The 19,908-nt window shown below is 37.8% G+C and overlaps 1 protein-coding gene across 2 annotated transcripts; it reads right to left on the bottom strand.

Annotated features, from left to right (window-relative positions):
* Positions 1 to 852: 852 nt before the first annotated feature.
* On the bottom strand, positions 853 to 17,496 carry LOC121863282. 2 transcript variants are annotated; one of them, XR_006088369.1, is made up of 4 exons: positions 15,646 to 17,496; positions 15,015 to 15,346; positions 14,525 to 14,612; positions 853 to 972 (listed from the first exon to the last, which is right to left on the bottom strand). XR_006088369.1 is itself a non-coding variant. In XM_042361860.1 (3 exons), the coding sequence occupies exons 1-3, from the start codon at positions 17,191 to 17,193 to the stop codon at positions 950 to 952; spliced, it is 1,659 nt and encodes a 552-aa protein (XP_042217794.1). In that variant the 5' UTR covers positions 17,194 to 17,468; the 3' UTR covers positions 853 to 949. The 2 variants fall into 2 exon arrangements, 1 of the variants encoding a protein (XP_042217794.1); XM_042361860.1 differs by lacking the exon at positions 15,015 to 15,346 and having other exon boundaries at positions 15,646 to 17,468.
* Positions 17,497 to 19,908: the final 2,412 nt, after the last annotated feature.

Genomic DNA, 19,908 nt, shown 5'->3' with positions numbered 1-19,908 from the left:
AGTCCACCACCCAACTGCTTACCTTGCACTTCTCCCACATATAATTCACTTCCCACTCTTCATTTTCCTTATTTTATAGTTTTACATTATAGATTCATTTAAGTCACATTGAGTATTGAAATGATATTTTCACAATTTGTATCATTTCTTATGTAAATATTTGACCAAATTTATAAAAGGAGGTGGTAACAGAAGTACAGTACAGCTCAGTACAGTACCCACAAATTTAAGGAAGTGAATTTTTATTTTGCAACTCCACTGTACTATGTTTCTGATGTTTGTTTACAAATTAGCAGCCTAAATTAAATATCTACATTTAATTTTTTCCCTATAGTATCTCCCAATATTTATCTAAGACCACTGTGCAAATACAAATTGAGAGACTACTGTATACAGTTTATGTTTGCTTTCCCTAAAATCAAAGAACAAGGCACAAAATATTTCTTAATGGAATTGTACCTGAACTTGAGTGTAATTTTTTTTAATAATCTGGAGTTGAAACAACCATGCTTGTAGCATAGTGTTGACTAATGTTTTAAGCAATAAAATGAGGAATCCACAAATACTTTACTCCCCTGCTGCCAGATATCTTTTTTTTTAAAGAAATATCACTGCCAGATATGGAAACTTTATAGTTTTGCTTTAATAAAGAAAGAAAAGGGTCCCATAGGCAGGACTGCCCATTTGCCTTGATAAGAAATATAAAGAAGTAGTTACCAATTTCATATTTTACTAAAAAATTGATGCTCCTTAGGAAAGCAGCTTGGAAACAAAATACACATCCAAAATGTTTAGCCTGAATCTCACACATCACTAATTGTTTCTCCCTTGGTCATAATACATGAAATTGACAAACCTTGTACTTTGTGAAATGAAGAAGGGACTGGGTGTGAAGGACAGCATCTTCTGTATTCAAAATGAGTCTCTCACACAGCTCACAGAAGAGGACTTAGGAATGTAGATATTCTACCCCTAGAAGTACATTTACAGACATCCATTAATGAATTTCATATATTCTGATGCCATTAAATAAATACTGTAGTATATGATACCACACACATGTCATGAAAGGATTATATAAAAAGTTTATATTTGACGTATGGGACAAATGTTAGGTAACAAATGACTAATACTGTACTGTATGAAGAAGGATCTTAATAATAATTCTAAAAATACTATAATATCCAAAATATCATATTATCTTTGGGGGCCATTTAACATCTATGAAATCAGATAAAACACTGAGAGGAAGAAACTAAATGCTCTGGCACTAAGTGATTACTGATTGTAACATAATCAGAGAGAGACATTTATGAATTATCTTTAACAAAGAAGAAATAAAAATTAATGATTGCCCAGGTGTTAAAATTAAGAGTACAGTACCCACTCACTTTGTCTGCATCATAGTACATTACACACAGTTTTGTACAATTGTACCATTATCTTGAAATTTCTCTATAAAGTTTGAGAATCTTGTGAAGTTTCTAAAGATATTAGGTTTTCTGCCTTCAAGAATTTCACAAGTATGAAATACCATTTTGTAGCCAAATGGGACAGACAAGTGACCTGTGAGACTTGTTCAGCAGAACACTTAGGTGAAACCTTCTTTATCCAGGAGGATGTTTATGCCCATAGAGCAGGGACCCTGATCTGTTGAATAAATGTAAACGAAGATTTTCTAAAAAATTTCTGGATATGCACATGGTGCAATCTTTCGAAATTCATTCCCATCTCTGGAATAAAGATGTTTCTCCAGAAATTTCTCAGGCTAAAAAAAAAAAAAAAAAAAAAAAAAAACAGCTATTGGGAGTTCCGAGGGTCGGATGAGGAGATTATTGCACAGTACAGTACATTGTACATGAATGCCTAAAGTCATTCAAAATATTATTAGTGGTATTCTTTGATAAACTTTTGTCTAAGAACATCAAACGAGAAAGGACTTTCTATAGTCAGAAGTACCAACCTATCCGATACATCAACATAAACAAGAAGGTATATAGGTATCAGTCACAAAACACTAGCCATCCCATAACCAAAGTGCATTTGCGTATATGCGACCGTGTGGCAGAAGCAGAGTCGTCCCGAGGGTATGGCAACCGGTGCGACCGCACCGGGCCCCGCGCTAGTGGGGGTCCCGCGGCCCTTACCTCACCCAACAACAGAATCAGTGACCAGGTTAGGCTGACCTCACCTTACCACCCAGATTCAGGAGACCACCTGAAGGATTAGTGACCAGCACAGTTAGGCAATGCATCTGCTGACATGAGGTCTAAGGTAAGATTAAGCCACCCCATCTTACCACCCGGAGTGAGAACAATGTCATTCTTTACTGTGCTCTATGTCGAAGAGGAGTGAAGACGCTGACAGCGGTCACCTGTTAGTGTTGTCTAAACTCTGAATCTCCAGTTGTCTGTGATTTGTGTTTTGTGAAATTGTTGATATACATTATTTTACTGTAGTACACAACCCTCATTTTTTATTATACCATGGCCAGCAGGGATAGAGATAGAGACAGAACATACATCTTGGGTGCAGAGAAAAGGCAAAAGAAAAGGAAAAGAAAAGAAATCGAAATGTCAATGAAAGGTTCCCTAGAAAAATGTGTGTTTTCAGAAACACCAGAAACTAGTGCAAAAAAGGACCTGAGCGACTGTGATGGTGATAGTGTGGGTCATGTTCAAGCTGAGGAAGAGGAGAGTACTGAAAAAATACTAAGGCTGTTAAAATGGACAGCTCTACCCATGTTAACGGTCATTATGATGAAGATCTATGTGATCCAGCCAACTGGCCACATTTACTGGACACTATGACAATTGATATTTTGGTAGAAAGGGACCTGTTATGATATCTCTTGAGAATTATGTGTTTCCCAAAAATGGTGAAAACCGACACTTTTCAGAAGACTTTTACATGCGAAGATTGACAAATGGGGAAATACAGTGGTCCCTCGGTTAACGAACGGTTCGGTTAATAAATTTACCTTCCATAATGAAATCCTTACGAACATCACGTTTTGTTGTGGGCATCAGCTGATCAGCTGATGCACTAGTCTGCCAATTCAGTAATCTGTTCTATGTTTACATTAGTTTCCAGTGGAGAAAATATCAATAAAGTTGTGCTCTTTAATATTTCTGCATTTTTATATTAAAATTATTAGTCATTTCAACATCTATTTAACATATTGATAATATATGCAGTACAATACAGGGAACTAGTTTGTTGTGCGCCCATCAGCAGCTTGACTCAGCCACAAGGCGTCAGTTGGGCTTTGAAAACAGTTGAGTGAACATCTATTTTGTAGGAGTCTTCAATATTTTTGCATTTTTCATTGAAATTATTGGTCATTCTGAAAATTAGTTAACATATTGATAATATATAGTGCAGGGCAGCGTTAATTTAAATAAAATAATCTTGAATTACACCTTGTGAACTTAAAATTTTATTGGTTAAATGACAGCATCAAGCATGGGTCCCCTAAAAGGTGATTTCTCCTCCATCCTCACTTCCTTCTCTTTTCCCTTCTCCTCGACCCCCACTTCTATTTCCCATCATCAACCAGGAACCTTCTACATACACACATCAAAGTAAGTGTACTTTACTGCATTTTTTTTTACTTTGTATGTACTTTTCTGTGAGCTGGAACCAATTACCCAATATCCCATTGAAACAATGGATTCGGTTAACGAACAACCTTCTGGAACGAACTGTGTTCGTTAACCGAGGGACCACTGTATAAGAAAGATGTTGTAGTGGATATTCTCCCCTACAACTGTTGCTGACCAGCCAATCCTACGGCAAGTTTCTCAGCAAAGCCTAGCTGTCTGACTGCGCGGTGGTCGGCCAGCAGCGACGTTCACTTCCGGCGGACTTGTGTATATATACCTCCAGCCTCGCTGTGAAGAGGATTCTACTCAGCGCTCTCAAACAGACAAGACCTCCTCTCAACAAGCTACTCACCACACAGCAACTCCCTAACACTGCATTGTGTGTGTGTGTGTATATGTATGTATATATACACACAGTCATGCGCCGGTTAACGTCCAACCGAACAACGTCCGATCACATATACGTCTGTGACCCCCCCCCCAAAAGCACTTCCGTGACGCCTGCTGGACCACCACTCCACGACCCCCTGACGGAGACACGATGATCCTTCCCAAACTGGCTTTAGTAAGCATTTGCCTCCAGGTGTAATATTAACCTACATCTATTGAGGATAAAATCTTTTACCTACAAATTGACAATAACACATTTGCTGTAATCAGACATATCTAGTTGCCTCAACAATTGCAACCCCAGCTGCAATTGGGGTTGCATTTTCAAATTCTATGTCATTACTAAGGAATAACGAAGTCTCTGGTGAACTGCACTCTAAGATTAAGAGAAAACGGACTCAGGCGTCCTGAAGAGAGAGAAAACGTACTGCTATGATGGGGGACACAAGCACTCACACGTGCCACTCATACTGACAGACTTGACATTCACTTGACAAGTTTTACCAACCATTAGTTGTGTACGTTATCTAGTGAATTTAGTCAATATTGTTCAGTACAAGTACACTGCAATACAGTGGTCCCTCGGTTAACAATGGACCTGCGTGCAAACCTGTACATTTACTAAATGATTACGGTACTTAAATTGTTATGTCTATTGCAAATATAGATTGTTTATACAGGTATTCAAATAAATCACTATCTTACAAGAATCCCAGCAATGTAAGTTATATTCACCCAGGTCATTTGGGTGGCAAATTATGAGAAGAGCTTAGTCACTCTTAAGTAATGATAAATAAACACGCAGGCCTTCAGCGCCAACTGTCAAATCTTATCTCAAATAAATAAACAAACACCAAACATCATGTCACCTCACCCCCCCCTCCCCCCTCTTCCCACTTTATGCTTTAAGGTGTTTATTTTATATAATATCTCAGACTAAAGTTAGGAGACTATAATTTGCAATGCTGGAATCCTTGCAAGACAGCCAATAATTTGAACATAAATGTCATATATTTTGCTCAAGATATAAAAATTGTAGTACAGTACATTAGTGTACAATACTGTAGTACATTTTATACTAAAAAGTTTTCAACTGTATTTTTGGGTAGATTTACATAAATTTTTTCATTTATTTTCATCCATTTACATGCACACACCATACTAAAAGAAATGTAAAAGAAATAAATGACCTCAGTGCAAAGCTGGAGTGTACATGTACTAATTTGATTACGGTACTAAAATTGTTATGTCTAGTGCAAAATACAGCATGTTTATATTCAAATTAATCAGTACAGGTTGTACCTCTCTAGTCCGGCAACCTCGGGACCTGACTGGAGCCGGACCATGGAAATTAACCCTTTTCCTGGATAGATAGTGACTTGTGCTTATGCTTGGAAGCACTAGCACCACTTTCTCTGCATCATGGTCTCTTTGGGAACTTATATTGAAGGCACCACTTTCTCTGCATCATGGTCTCTTTGAAGACATATTGAAGGGCACCACTTTCTCTGCATCATGGTCTCTTTGAAGACATATTGAAGGGTTAAATGTAGTATAGTAGCTTTTCAAATTTCGCGAGTTTTTAATTCAACGTATTTTATTGGAACACAAAAAAATAAATAAATAAATAAAAACTTATTTACTGTTCTCATATATATATTTTTAATTAATGTTTCTAGTTGTTTTATTGAATTAATGTTTGTGTGTGCAAAATTAACAATACAATTTATTAATAATGAGGAGACGAGACGGCTGCCGGCATTGTTTATGTTAAAGCTTACAAAACCAGTGACTGATTGGTTCTACTGTACATATAAAACTGAAGAAAATAAGACCCTGATTGTAGCTGTAGTAAAATTAATGTAAAAAAAATTAATATGGTTGTTTGAAGTACCTGTAATGTTATTTAATGTTAATAAATGGAACAATATAAGTAGCAAACCATTAATGGTAAAAAAAAAAAGTGAGACTGCGCGTATGTAAGTGCGCACATGTGAAAACATATCGTCATTACTCTACATAAGAATATGAAAGCAACACTTATTTACTGCTCATATATATTGAAGGGTTAAATGTTGTACTCTGTATAGACAAGCAGAGAAAGAGAGAGAGAGCAGCCGAACTGCAGGATGTAAACAAACCTTAATTTCCCGCGGCTTTGTTGTTGTTTTTTACGGGAATTAGCCCACCCGGGCATAGGTCACCGACCCACATTGGGGCCTGAGGGTCAAAAATTTAATACTCCTGTAATAATAATAATAATAATTCAGATAAGTAAAGGCTGCCTGTCTACAATGGACAAACTAAATGATTTCCGGACCACAGAATGCCGGACTAGAGAGGTACAACCTGTATCTTACAAGAATCCCAGCAATGTTAATTATATTCTCCCAGGTCATTTCACTGGCATTTTAAAACGAGAGAAGCTTAGTAGGACTGTTAAATAAACACACAGAGACCTTTGGCTCAAACTGTCAAACATATCACCTCAACCCCCACCCCCCCCCACCTATCGCTGGCTAGCTGGCTGTCTCCGTCCCTCCCAGCCAGGCTTTTAGGCTTACAGTTTTTATCTTATATAATATCTCAGACTAAAGTTAGGAGATTATAATTTGCATTGCTGGAACCCTTGCAAGACAGACAATAATTTGAATATAAACGTCATATATTTTGCTCAAGAGATAAAAAATTTTGTATTTAGTGTACAGTACTGTAGTACATTTTATAAAAAAGTTTTTCAACTGTATTTTTGGGTAGATTTACATAGATTTCTTCATTTATTTTCATCCATTTACATGCACACGCCATACTAAAAGAAACGTAATAGAAATAAATGACCTTAGTGCAAAGCTGGAGTGCACAAGTACTAATTTGATTACGGTACTAAAATTGTTTTGTCTAGTGCAAATTATAGCATGTTTATATTCAAATTAATCAGTATGTTACAAGAATCCCAGCTATGTTAATTATATTCACCCAGGTCATTTCACTGGCTTTTTATAAGAGAGAAGCTTAGTCACTTAAGAACTGATAAATATACACGCGTTAGACCTGGGCCTGTGCCAACTGTCAAACGTACTACCTCCCCTCCCCCCACGCCCCCTCGCTCGCTCCCACCCTCTCTCTCCCCAAATTGCCCAGCGTTGCTGGAATCCTTGTAAAACAGTGAATAATTTTAATATAAACGTCATGTATTTTGCACAAGATATAAAAATTAATCACCTGTATCACATTACAGTAGTGATTTAAGAGTAAAAGTGTATATCTTATGTACAATATTACATACCGTAGAAATGCTCAATACGAAGTTTATGTGATGATCAGATTCAAAAATCCATTTTTGGTTAAAGTCCGTTTCCAAAAATTATATAGAGGCGTTATGACTGTGTATATATACGTATTTTCGGCGCAGCTGCATGGAAGCACCTGATTTTGGAAATGAAATTCTAAAAAAAAAAAAATTTACGGGTTTTAGCCCACCTGGGCACAGGTCACTGACCCACATTGGGGCCTAGGGGGCAAAAATGTAATAATAATAATAATAATAATCATAATAATAATAATAATAATAATAATAATAATAATAATAATAATAATAAAGAAATACAAAAATTAAAAAAAAATATCAAGAGTGAGAAACAATATACCTGTATGTATGTTGTGTTGTCAAAGTAAGAGAAACAATTGAGACCCTGCAGAAAGTCAGATCATCAACCTGGGACTTGGTCACACACTGCTTGGCAAGAATCTACATTGGAACAATACATTCGCTTCCAATATCTTCAGAGCGGTAGTACCTCATTGTTTGGTACATTAGCTGCTAATACCCACACCAGTGTAACGTTGTGATATACAACCCTTTTGGCACAAGTACACACACCTCTTTGAATATCATCACTTAGAACTGCTTATCAGTCGTCATTTTCATCAAGTTAAAAAAAAAATCTGCATAAGAAGGTGAAATCTTTAATACAGCGCTCATTTTATACACCTGGTCACCTCCACATCTAAGGGGCTGTAGTGTTTACATTCTTTCTCTTGTTTTTGTCGGTATGACAACGACGGGAAATATTTTCCAACAGTAGAAGGTAAGCAAATGTAAACATGTATATCAACGTCTATTTAAAACAAAAACAAAATTATTTAAAAACAAAATAAAAGTAAAAAAAGAACTCGTTTTTTGCAAAACCAGTGACTGATTGGTTCTACATAATTATAAAACTAAAGAAAATAAGTCCTCCATTGTAGCTGTATTAAAATTAATGTAGAAAAATTAATATGGTTGTTTTAAGTAATGTTATTTCATGTTAATAAATGGAACAATGGAAGTAGCTAACAATTAAGGGTAAAAATAAAGTGAGATCACGTATGTAAGTGAGCACATGTGAAAACATATCATCATTACTGTACATAAGAATATGAAAGCAACACTTATTTACTGTTCATATATATTTTAATTAATATTTCTGAATTAAAAAAAATATCTACCCACCAGTGGTAATAAAGTTGAAAACATAAGGACAGCCAATGTTGTTGTGTGTGTGTTTTGACTTGGATGACGAAGTTGTATTTAAATTTGGAAGATTTTAATTTTGTGGGGTTTTTACAGTCTAAATGGGTATCCAAATATGAGAGCCTACTGTAAATAGGTGTCCAAATATGAGAGCCTACTGTAAATAGGTGTCCAAATATGAGAGCCTACTGTAAATAGGTGTCCAAATATGAGAGCCTACTGTAAATAGGTGTCCAAATATGAGAGCCTACTGTAAATAGGTGTCCAAATATGAGAGCACTGTAAATAGGTGTCCAAATATGAGCACTGTAAATGGGTCTCCAAATATGAGAGCCTACTGTAAATAGGTGTCCAAATATGAGAACCTACTGTAAATAGGTGTCCAAATATGAGAGCCTACTGTAAATAGGTGTCCAAATATGAGAGCCTACTGTAAATAGGTGTCCAAATATGAGAGCCTACTGTAAATAGGTGTCCAAATATGAGAGCCTACATATAAAGAAACAAACATTCCTGCATTTGAGACCAGCAGACAACCTTTAGCAATTCCTCAATAGATGGCGCTGCCACACCACTGTCATTAGTAAACAAACCACACAGCAGCAAGGGTTTTTTTTTTTTCGCAATATATCAACAATATTAGTTATATCAACAGTTTTATAGTACTGTATAGAGAATACTTGTAATTGTTAAGTACTGTAATGAGGTAACAGTCTTTGTAAGGGGCTGATTTAAAAAACCTCTGCTACAACTCATCGACTAGTGTCCTGGAAGATGCATGGTAATTTTCGAGGTATATTTTTGTCATAAAAAGTGCGTCTTTTAAGCCCAAAAATACGGTGTAAATATATATATATGTATATACACACAGTAAGACCTAGATTAACCGACCACATATTGGGGGAAGGGGCCGACGGATAATCGAAAAGGTCGGTTAATTGTACATAAAGTATACGGAAATAAAACATACATTTTCAAAGTACCTTTCCCTAACCTACCTCATTTAAGACCCTCTGTTCATTTTTGTTCATTTGCCATTCATATTTCAAAAGAATTTGCTTTAAAACATTAACCACATTAGTAAATAAATATGAACCAGCACAGAAACCGTGAATAAAAAATGGAAAAGTCAAAGAACATGTGTCATCACAAATATTGTGACCAAGTCCCAGGTTGCTGATCTGACTTTCTGCCTCATTTACAAACAATTGCAGGGTCTCAATTGTTTCTCATACTATTGACAACACAACATGCATACAGGAAATTTTTATTTTTTCAATTTTTTGGGCACTCCCCTACATCCTTGTGTAAGGTGAAGCGCAGAAGCGTTTACAGCGCCCAACAGGGAAGCATGCTAAGTTCATGTTTGCCTTATGTCTCATGAGTTAATGGCGTAGAAGCCTGAAGAGTCAAGGGCGTAGAAGCCTGAAGAGTCAATGGTTTATGTCTAAGGAAGTTATTGGAAGTTCCAACAACTTGTCCCTGAATACGAATTCGCAACTTTCAACTTACAGCAGGTACCTACTTTGCTGCTAGGTGAACAGGGACGAAGGGGACTAGGAAGAGTGTCCAAACAACTTCCGCCGGCCCGGGAATCGAACCCGTGACATCTTGCTTGCGAGGCAAGAACGGTACCGCTCTACCACCAGCTCCCCATACAGGTACATTGTTTCTCACTCTTGATTTTTTTTCATTTTTGGGGAATTGGTTCCAGCTCACCGAAAATTTCCTAAATTCAACAAAAATGGTAGAAAAGTTCACTTACTTTGAGGTGTTGTACTGCACACATCATTGTCATTCCTAAAAATCCCATTTAATTCATATTACGCTATATAACATTCAAATGCACCGCGCTTGTAGAACCTCGGAAAACGGGAAACATTGATAAAGGACAACTCACCTTCTCAATGTCACTAGACCATGTGTTGTATTGTACCCAGGTACAGTTATATCATATTAATTGTATGTATTCATAGCATTAAGGAGAACTCAGGGTATCCATAAGATGAATGTTAAAGTCCAGTTGAGCCGGACTAGTGTACTGTAGGACTAAGTGTGGATCAGGGTTTGAAGGTCATACTATTTACGTCTGTGAGCGTGTAGCGAACATAACTTCCACAGATGTCATATGAAAATACATGAGAACAATGATCTGGAAAAAGGATTAATGTATCAGAACTCTGTGAGGTGTTGGAAGTGACCCAGAAACTATACTTGAAAGGAAATATCTTGTATGCGTTGGTATGGACTTAATACACCTCGTATCCTCACGTGACATATACCCACGACAGGTACAGTGATCAGAGAATCTTATGTCTGTGTTCAAATAGTGCAATGTGTGAGAGGAGGATCCCTCATTACAGTTTTAAGTGAAGTTGATACACCCCCGCCATGAACATTCAGCCTTTGTTTCAAGGCGCGTCATGTACCCGCCTTGGGTACCACGTTGATATTATAACCCCATGAATTTACCCACGAACTAGCAAACCAAGACCTTACCTTAGTGTGTAATTTAGGATTAAAATATGTGTTTATAAGGCATGAGTGACAATATACCGAAAAGTGTTCAGGTGAGAACCATAAGAAACAAAAGTGAAAATTAAGGATTGGAAACTGTAGGCCTACGTGATGAGGAGCGGCGGGGCAATGCCCTCAGTATTCCCCGTTCTACCGTCACCTCAGGTTCCATGCGGTCGGAGTGCCTTGCCGCCCGGCCGCCATTATCCCTTTGAGCGTCACAACAGGTGGTGACTACTCCCCGCTATGCCAATCCACTGTGAACCTGTGGATGTCTAGCACACCACTCCAAATGAATAGTCACAAATATGGAGACCGTGAGAAACTCTGCGGTCGTCACTTGGAGCGACCTATAATACCAGGCGTAGAAATAGTGCTGGTATGTCTCTAGGTGAAGCCCTCGTCTTTACCCACCAAGGGCGGTGTGCGAACGAGGTGCCTGTTGTGTATACCTAAAAGTCACAAGGAGTCCCATACTTGCAGGGGTGGAGTGTAACATGTGTGTTGAGATGGTGCTACTATGTATGATAACCGACGGTGCTATATTCCATACAGGTGGAGCAGTCTGATGTGTTAAGGGATAGTGTAAGAAGGAATGACCGAGGTAAGGTGGTCACAGATTGTTATGCAATAAGTAGGTGGATGACACGCCATCAATGTAAGAGTCTGGGGCCCATCTGGGTAACCACATTTTCGTTGTTCTTCTGAGGAAGGCCAAGTCATGTATATGTTTTTTACCAGTATGTTTTATAAGGAATAAATCAATTTAGACATGTTATGGTTTCACCCTTCTTTACCCTTATCGATCTGGTCAATGGAAAACCTAACCCAATGCCTAGTCCACTCTGCACGCTACCTAACGAGCTACATGCTGTCCAGAGGGGGTCTGGTGGCAGCGACCCTTAGAAATTAAGATTAGAGTTAAGTTATCCCCTTAGACTTAGTGACCCCAGAATCTGGCAGTATAGTGTGTATGTAGAAGGCTCCTGGATGATGATGATGGGAATTAGAATGGGGGTGGAGGAGAAGGAAGAAGAGAAGGCATTGGGGTGGAAGAAAAGTCACCCCATGGCACCATTTCACCCATAAAATTTTAGTTCTCTTGGTGTATTTCAAGATTATTTTCTTTAAATCAACACTGCACTGCATTATATATTGTCAATATATAAAATATATTTCAAAATAACCAATAATTAGCTTGGAAACACAGAAAAAAAGCGTTTAGTTGAAGAGAGTCTCAAGCAAGATGTTACCTCCAGTGAAAACAGAGAGAGACTAACGCCTGTTTGCTGTGTTAAGAGGCTGGATGCCGCGCATTAAACTAGTCACTTTACCTTCAATTATGTTCAATAATTGTTAAAATGACTAAAAAATTTAATATTAAACTTTTAAAATTATTGAATAGTATAAACTTCTTGATATTTACTAAAATAGTAAGGAATTTAAGCCCTAGAACCGATTAATGTATTGGCGGACTGATACTAAAGTTGGTTGCCCGGTCAGTGCAAGCGAAAACATGTTGAGGTCGGTTCGTAAGAAATTCGTTAACCGAATTTTTGTTCGTTAACCGAATTGAAGATCCTTATGGAAGGCAGTTCGTTAACCGAAATTTCGTTAAAGGCGTTAACGAGGGTCACTGTATATATATATATATATATATATATATATATATATATATATATATATATATATATATATATATATATATATATATATATATATATATATATATATATATATATATATATATATACACTAGAACTCTTAAATCACTACTGTAATGTGATACAGGTGATTAATTTTATCTCTTCAGCAAAATATATGACGTTTATTCAAATTATTCGCTGTCTTGCAAGGAATCCAGCAATGCAAATTATATTCTCCTAGCTTTAGATATTATATATGATTAAAACTTAAAGCCTTCTGAAAACCCCCAAACCTTTCTTGGGAAGGTGGTGGGGAGGGGTGACAGTGACATGTTTGACAGTTGGCGCTGAGGTGTGAAGTATTTAATTGTTAATTTATGTCCTTTAGATTAGAGTTTTTGTTTTTTGCTTATAAAATTTAATAGAAGTGACAGGGGAAAATTTAATTTGCATTGCACTAGACAAAAATTTTAGTAATCAATTTGTACATTATTCTGATTACATGTACAGTCACCCAAAAGAGTCCTGTCGTGAACCATGAACCCCGAGATTCAGACTCTTGAATCCGAAGCATTTATGGACAGAATAATGTATCAGTGTCTAATGCTTCGGATTGACAAGTCTGAATCTCGGGGTTCGTGGTTCGCGACAGGACTTTTTGGGTGACTGTACAGTTCAGCTTTGACCTTAGGACAGTGTGTGCATGTAAATGAGTTTCAATAAATGAATATCGAGCCAAAAATAATAGTTGAAAAACTTTATGTAGACAGAGCTTGGATGGCTAAATTTTAGAATGACCAATAACTTTAATACTGTATAAAAAATGCACAAATATTAAAGAGCACAATTTTCTTGATATTTATTCCAATGGAAACGAATGTAAACATAGAAGAGATTATTGAATTGGCTGAGTGCCTCCTCAGCTTATCAGCTGATGTTCAAAACAAAAGGTGATTTTCGTAAGGATTTCGTTAATCAATTTTTTTTTCGTTAACCGAATTGAAGATTCTTATGGAAGGTAATTCGTTAACCGAAATTTCGTTCACCGAGGGACCACTGTATTAAGAATACAAAGGGGCCCCGCGGTGAATGAATTGCCCTGGGCACAAGTTACATTGTCAAAGAGTGGAAAAATACAAAAAAATAAAAAATAAATCCTTTAGTCTTGTTAATCCTGAAATAAAAAAAAGAAAGCTCAGGTAACATCTGTTGACAGTAAAATGCCTGAAAAGAACTTTGAAACCTGTCTTTATTGCTAGAGTTTAGAGAACCAACTCCAGAGTTCACCCAGTGCACAGCCAGTCCAAAAAGTAAGGAGACCCCAGGCATCCAAAAGAATATGAAACACTGGACAAAAAGCAACCCAACCCACCTGATAAACGAACATGTCTTAGGTTATTGCTTGTTTTCTATTTATCAAACCCCTGGGTCTTGATACTTTTTGGATTGGTTTTATCTAATGTCTTGCTGAAGTTGGAAGCCAACATTGGATCAGGATTGAGCTCTGTCAAGCTAATCTTGACCTGAGCGGATAGTGCCCATGTCTCTAGAGTGGAAACAGTCACCCGAACAAGAAGAGCTCTAGCAAGCGGAGTTCTGCCAGGAGGAATCTCCCAGGCTATTTGTCAAATTGCCTTAAAAGCCATAAATGGTCTCTTCTGGTTGAACAATACCAAATATTTCACAATTAAATTAATACGCACCTTCAAATTTACTTGGACCTACTTAATGAAAATCACAATTATGAGTTGTATACAATTGACAGGTGAAGAAATCTGTATTGTTTTCGATTCTGGCTACTTTGTGGCAGCAGGAAGTGGCTGGTACTAAAGAAAATATTATAAAATACATACCTAATGTGTGTTGGTTCTCATTAATATCTTCTTGTTGTTGATCCATTTTGTAGTTTGGAAGCTTTTCCATCCACGAGCAGTCATCATCCTATTGCAACACATAAAGTATAAGAATTAGGACCAATTAAGCCACTTGTTTCATATTCATTTCCATTTGGCATGGCCAATATTTTCCAGTAATTTCTAAAAATCACAATTTACATACAGTATTGTATTGATGAACTGATCAAATACAGTACAAAACTGTACTGTGCTGTACTCAGCTTTATTGTATACAGAAACTAAAAAAATTACAGGATATTCTGTTTTATAATATAATTTAGCCTTTTTAAATTCATAAACTTCAATCATGTGTTCATAGGATACACAAGCTCCACCATGCACACTGAATGTAAAGGTTAACTACCTAAAGAAAACTAAACACAAAAGTTGATCATAAAATAATAATCAATAACATAAGTAAAAGATAAAACATATGTTCCATTCTCACCTAAAAGTGACCAGATATTGCAGAACATTACAGTACTCATCAAAAGGCACTTTGTGTGTGTGTGAGACTACACATGGTTAAAAGTCTTTGAGAAAATTTGGGTAGTACTGTACAGTAAATCAGTTTGGACTGAGTGACAAGGATTAAGGGCATGACTGCCCATTAGGGACAGTGTGGATACAGCACACTGTATACTAAGCCTCTGGTACACAAGGAGGCAGGCAGCATGGCTGGTACTGTACTCTACAGGATTTACTTTCCCAAGTTGTAAACTTTGGCACCCATTTACAGCTGGGTGAACTGGGAGTGACCAGGAATCCAACCACCGATCCCTGGAATAGGAGGTGAGCACTGTATCCAGTAGACCAATGCACTCCTTTACTGCCATGCCAAGGCATAAAATTGAAGCCAGTGAGTGAAGACAGCAAGTCATAATCCACATATCATTCCAGTGACCAGGCACAGCAGTTATTGAAAACATAATTTCACATAAATGAAAATCATACAGTAGTGTTACACATTTACAGTAGGTTGAAGTGCAAACTTATATTATGATATCAAATCATAACCATAGAATATTAATTCTCCTTCATACAAATTATAATACAAAAAACTAAATTATTATAATTACCTTTAGTTTCTCTAGATGACTTGATGACTCCAGGTGTTTCACATATCCATATACATTTATAAAAAACACGTTGCATGGCTTACACCAATATGTGTTCATATCCTTTGATATATCTGACATGTAACTCTTGAGTACCACAGATTTATCATTTTCTGGGCACAAATTCTTTTTGAGAGTATTTGATGACTCTGATGTAGCACCCTTTGTTTTTGTAGCTTTTATATTTTCCTGGTAAGAGTCCTTTCTTGCAGTACTGTTGTCCCTCGCACTATAGGCATGTTGTGTCTGCCTCAGGCTCTCATCACACATCTCTGTATTATCACCTTCTTCCTCCTGAAAAACCTTCCTTTTCTGTGTCATTACTGGCATCCTTGAATCTGTCTGAGAGCAAATTTCATTAGGTTTTGTATGAATCTCACTGTCTTTGACCTTACTGGTAGACTTTTTCTGCATTGAGACATGTGATTCCTGACCTTTACTAATATCTTTAGTCTCATGCTTGTGTAGAGAATGATAATTTGATAAGTTGACTGTTGGTTCAGTCTCCAGTTTTGATGAAAGTAATGCAGAATGTGAAGATGCATTTGTCTTTTTCTTATCCATACAAGAGTCTTTGAGTAAAGATGGTTTTTCCCTACTTCTGCTATTTTCCAAATCACAAATTTTTTTATTGGTAAATTTGATCTCAGCATTAATCTTGAGAATATGACTAGATATTCTGTTTGAAAGGTGAGAATTTTCCTTCAGTATGTGGGCAAGTTTGGCAGTGTCACCAGAGAAATTATTCATAACAGTATCTCTCTGCAAATTGAGATTATTTTTTTGAGTTACCAACATCTTCACTTTCTTCACCAACTGCATCTTTTTTAATTCCAGGGCATTCAGTTCACATACTTCATTGTCAAGTTTTTCCCCTCCACTGTCACTCTTAAACAAGTTTTGGGTGGGGTTGTCTGTGTTATTTATTTGCTCCAGTGACAGAGAGTAACTGTGTGAGGAGTCCAACTGTCCCTCTTCTTCTTGGATGTGATAGCCGTTTTTAGAAATGGAATTCAATATTGTCTGTGCTGTAGATGTGTCACTGTTCTTCATTTGTTCTGTTCTTTTGTCATGTTCCCCCTGAGTGTTAGGTTCAGAGGATAATGAACTACTTTTATGTTCTGACTTTTCAGTTTCTATACGATCTATTGTTGTTGAGCTAGAGACTGTAATGTCCATAATGTTGTCATTTATGTTAACAGTCTGTCTGTCAATAATAGAACTAATAACACTCTCTGAATTATTGGCTAGTGCAGAGCAATCCCTATGTTCTGATTGGTTACCTAAGGTTCCTGAAGACTTGGATACAATTACAGATGACTCATCTAGGCCCACAGTAGGTGGAGGTCCTACAATGGCACCAGGAATATTCAATTTTTTGGGATCAGAGAAAATGTGCAAATCTTGTTCTTTTGACTGGATTAGAGTTCTATTCTGAGATTCTACTGAGGCAATACTTTGACACTTCAAATTCTTTCCACATTGTATAAAATTTCTACCTTCACTCATTTCAATTTGCTGCCCCTGAATGCATTCTCTTGCTTGTGATGATGTTTCTACCCCGTCTACATCTTGTATATTGTTTCTGGAAATCAAAGATACAAATATCAGTACTGTACTGTATAATGTACATCCTAACGCAGTTCAGCTGTAAGGAGTAAACTGTTAACCTAACTGTCTAAACTTTAGGAGTTAACTTCCATTACAAACTAAGAGGATAGAAGTACTGTGTGAAAGAAGTGTGGGGCCTGCTACAAATAACATTCACTAAAGGCTCCTCTCTGCACCCTAATCAAATATTTATTGTTTAATGGCAGGTACTGAATCTAAGCTACTGAGCAACTATACAATGCTTCCCAATGAACAACTTCCTCACCCATTTGAGTCACTTTAAACAACTATTTCACCAATTAATCTGTACAGAACTGAAAGTGTTCCTTATTTGTTGTGCCACCAAATAAGTTCAAGACATTTTACATGACTAATACTGACACCACTAATCCTTATTTATAAAAGATGTAATAATCTTTAAAACGTTCCATTAAGTGTGAAAGTTTCTCTCAGAATTACCATACTGTACAGTACTATAGTACAGTATAGTGCAAGTTTTTAAAATCCAATTTTTATACAAAAATCAGGGTCGAACTATATACACGTAATTTTTTTGAGGGGTTAAAATTCACGCATTTCCATAGGTAATTTACAGTGAACGATAACTACCCGGTACATACTTGTGGTAGTCTAACCTTACCAGTAAGCTCCTTTATCCTGGGCTTGCCTACCCTACCCCAAGAATTTTACTTTATGTTGCTACATGAAGAACAGAACCTCATTCACAATATATCCTGCTTTAAATCTACAAAGGAGATTTACAGATAATTTTCTTTTTGTTTACATCTGTTAGCATCACTGGTGGCACTGTTACAAAGTTAGACCCGTTACTGTAGCCACATCCCTCCAGCTTTCTTACTACCAGGCCAAGTTGTGAGCTATGTTATGGTTAATTTTCAACTCATAATTTCAGGTAGATACAGTAATCTCCCCATTAGCTGGAATCTTCGACCCCCCAGAACTTTTCATTACCCAGAAAATAAAATTTTAGCATTTAGAGAAATTCCTTGAAATATATCTGTTGCAGGCATTCAAATAAAATTTCCGAATGATTGCACCATGTGATGATATGTACCAGGCTCATGAGCTACTACTGGTTACTTCTCCCGTATGACACGAATCCTGGAAAAATATTACAGTATTTAAAAAATACAAAAATTATCTTGCCAATGATGAGGGTCGTATGTTATTGTTGTGGAGCGGTGCAGCGTGGACAACGTGATCCAGCCAGGCCAGCCCACTTCACAACAACATAACCGAGCCACGCTCAGTCATCATCATCATTCATAGGATAAAGAAGGAAATTGATTTTGAGTACTGTATATTTTTGTCCAAATACAACTGACACAACATTCACCAATCAGTTGAAAGGCACATTAATAATTAAGGCCAAACAGTTATGTGAGGAGGGACAATGACCCCCAACATCACACCACGCCGCACTGCCCGTCAAATTTAACTTTACTTTGTCATCTTCGCCACAATCACTTCCCCAGCACCACCACCACCACAATCACTTTTCCAGAACCACCAACACAATCACTTTTCCAGCACCACCACCACAATCACTTCTCCAACACTACCACCACCACAATCACTTCTCCAGCACCACCACCACCACAATCACTTCCCCAGCACCAACACCACTACAATCACTTCTGCACCACCACCACAATCACTTCTCCAGCACCACCACCACCACCACAATCACTTCTCCAGCACCACCACCACCACAATCACTTCTCTAGCACCACCACCACCACAATCACTTTTCCTGCACCAACACCACAATCACTTCCCCAGCACCACCACCACCACCACAATCACTTCTCCACCATTACAATCACTTCTCCAGCACCAACACCACCACAATCACTTCCCAGCACCAACACTGCCACAATCACTCTCTAGCACCACCACCACCACAATCACTTCTCCAACATTACAATCACTTCTCCAGCACCAACACCACCACAATCACTTCCCCAGCACCAACACCACCACAATCACTTCCCCAGCACCACCACCACCACAATCACTTCTCTAGCACCACCACCACCACAATCACTTCTCCAGCACCACCACCACCACAATCACTTCTCTAGCACCACCACCACCACAATCACTTCTCCAGCACCACCACCACCACCACAATCACTTCTCAGCACCACCACCACAATCACTTCCCAGCACCACCACCACAATCACTTCTCCAGCACCACCACCACCACAATCACTTCTCAGCACCACCACCACCACAATCACTTCCCCAGCACCACCACCACAATCACTTCTCCTGCACCACCACCACAATCACTTCTCAGCACCACCACCACAATCACTTCCCAGCACCACCACCACCACAATCACTCCAGCACCACCACCACCACAATCACTTCTCCTGCACCACCACCACAATCACTTCTCCTGCACCACCACCACAATCACTTCTCCTGCACCACCACCACAATCACTTCTCCAGCACCACCACCACCACAATCACTTCTCCAGCACCACCACCACCACAATCACTTCTCAGCATCACCACCACCACAATCACTTCCCCAGCACCACCACAATCCTTACCACAACACCACCACAATCCTTACCACA

The sequence above is a fragment of the Homarus americanus genome, unplaced genomic scaffold, assembly GCF_018991925.1.
Source record: "Homarus americanus isolate GMGI-L3 unplaced genomic scaffold, GMGI_Hamer_2.0 scaffold46197, whole genome shotgun sequence".
NCBI lineage: Eukaryota > Metazoa > Arthropoda > Malacostraca > Decapoda > Nephropidae > Homarus > Homarus americanus.
The sequence above is the reverse complement of the archived record's forward strand: the minus strand, read 5'-3'. Positions and strand labels throughout refer to the sequence as shown.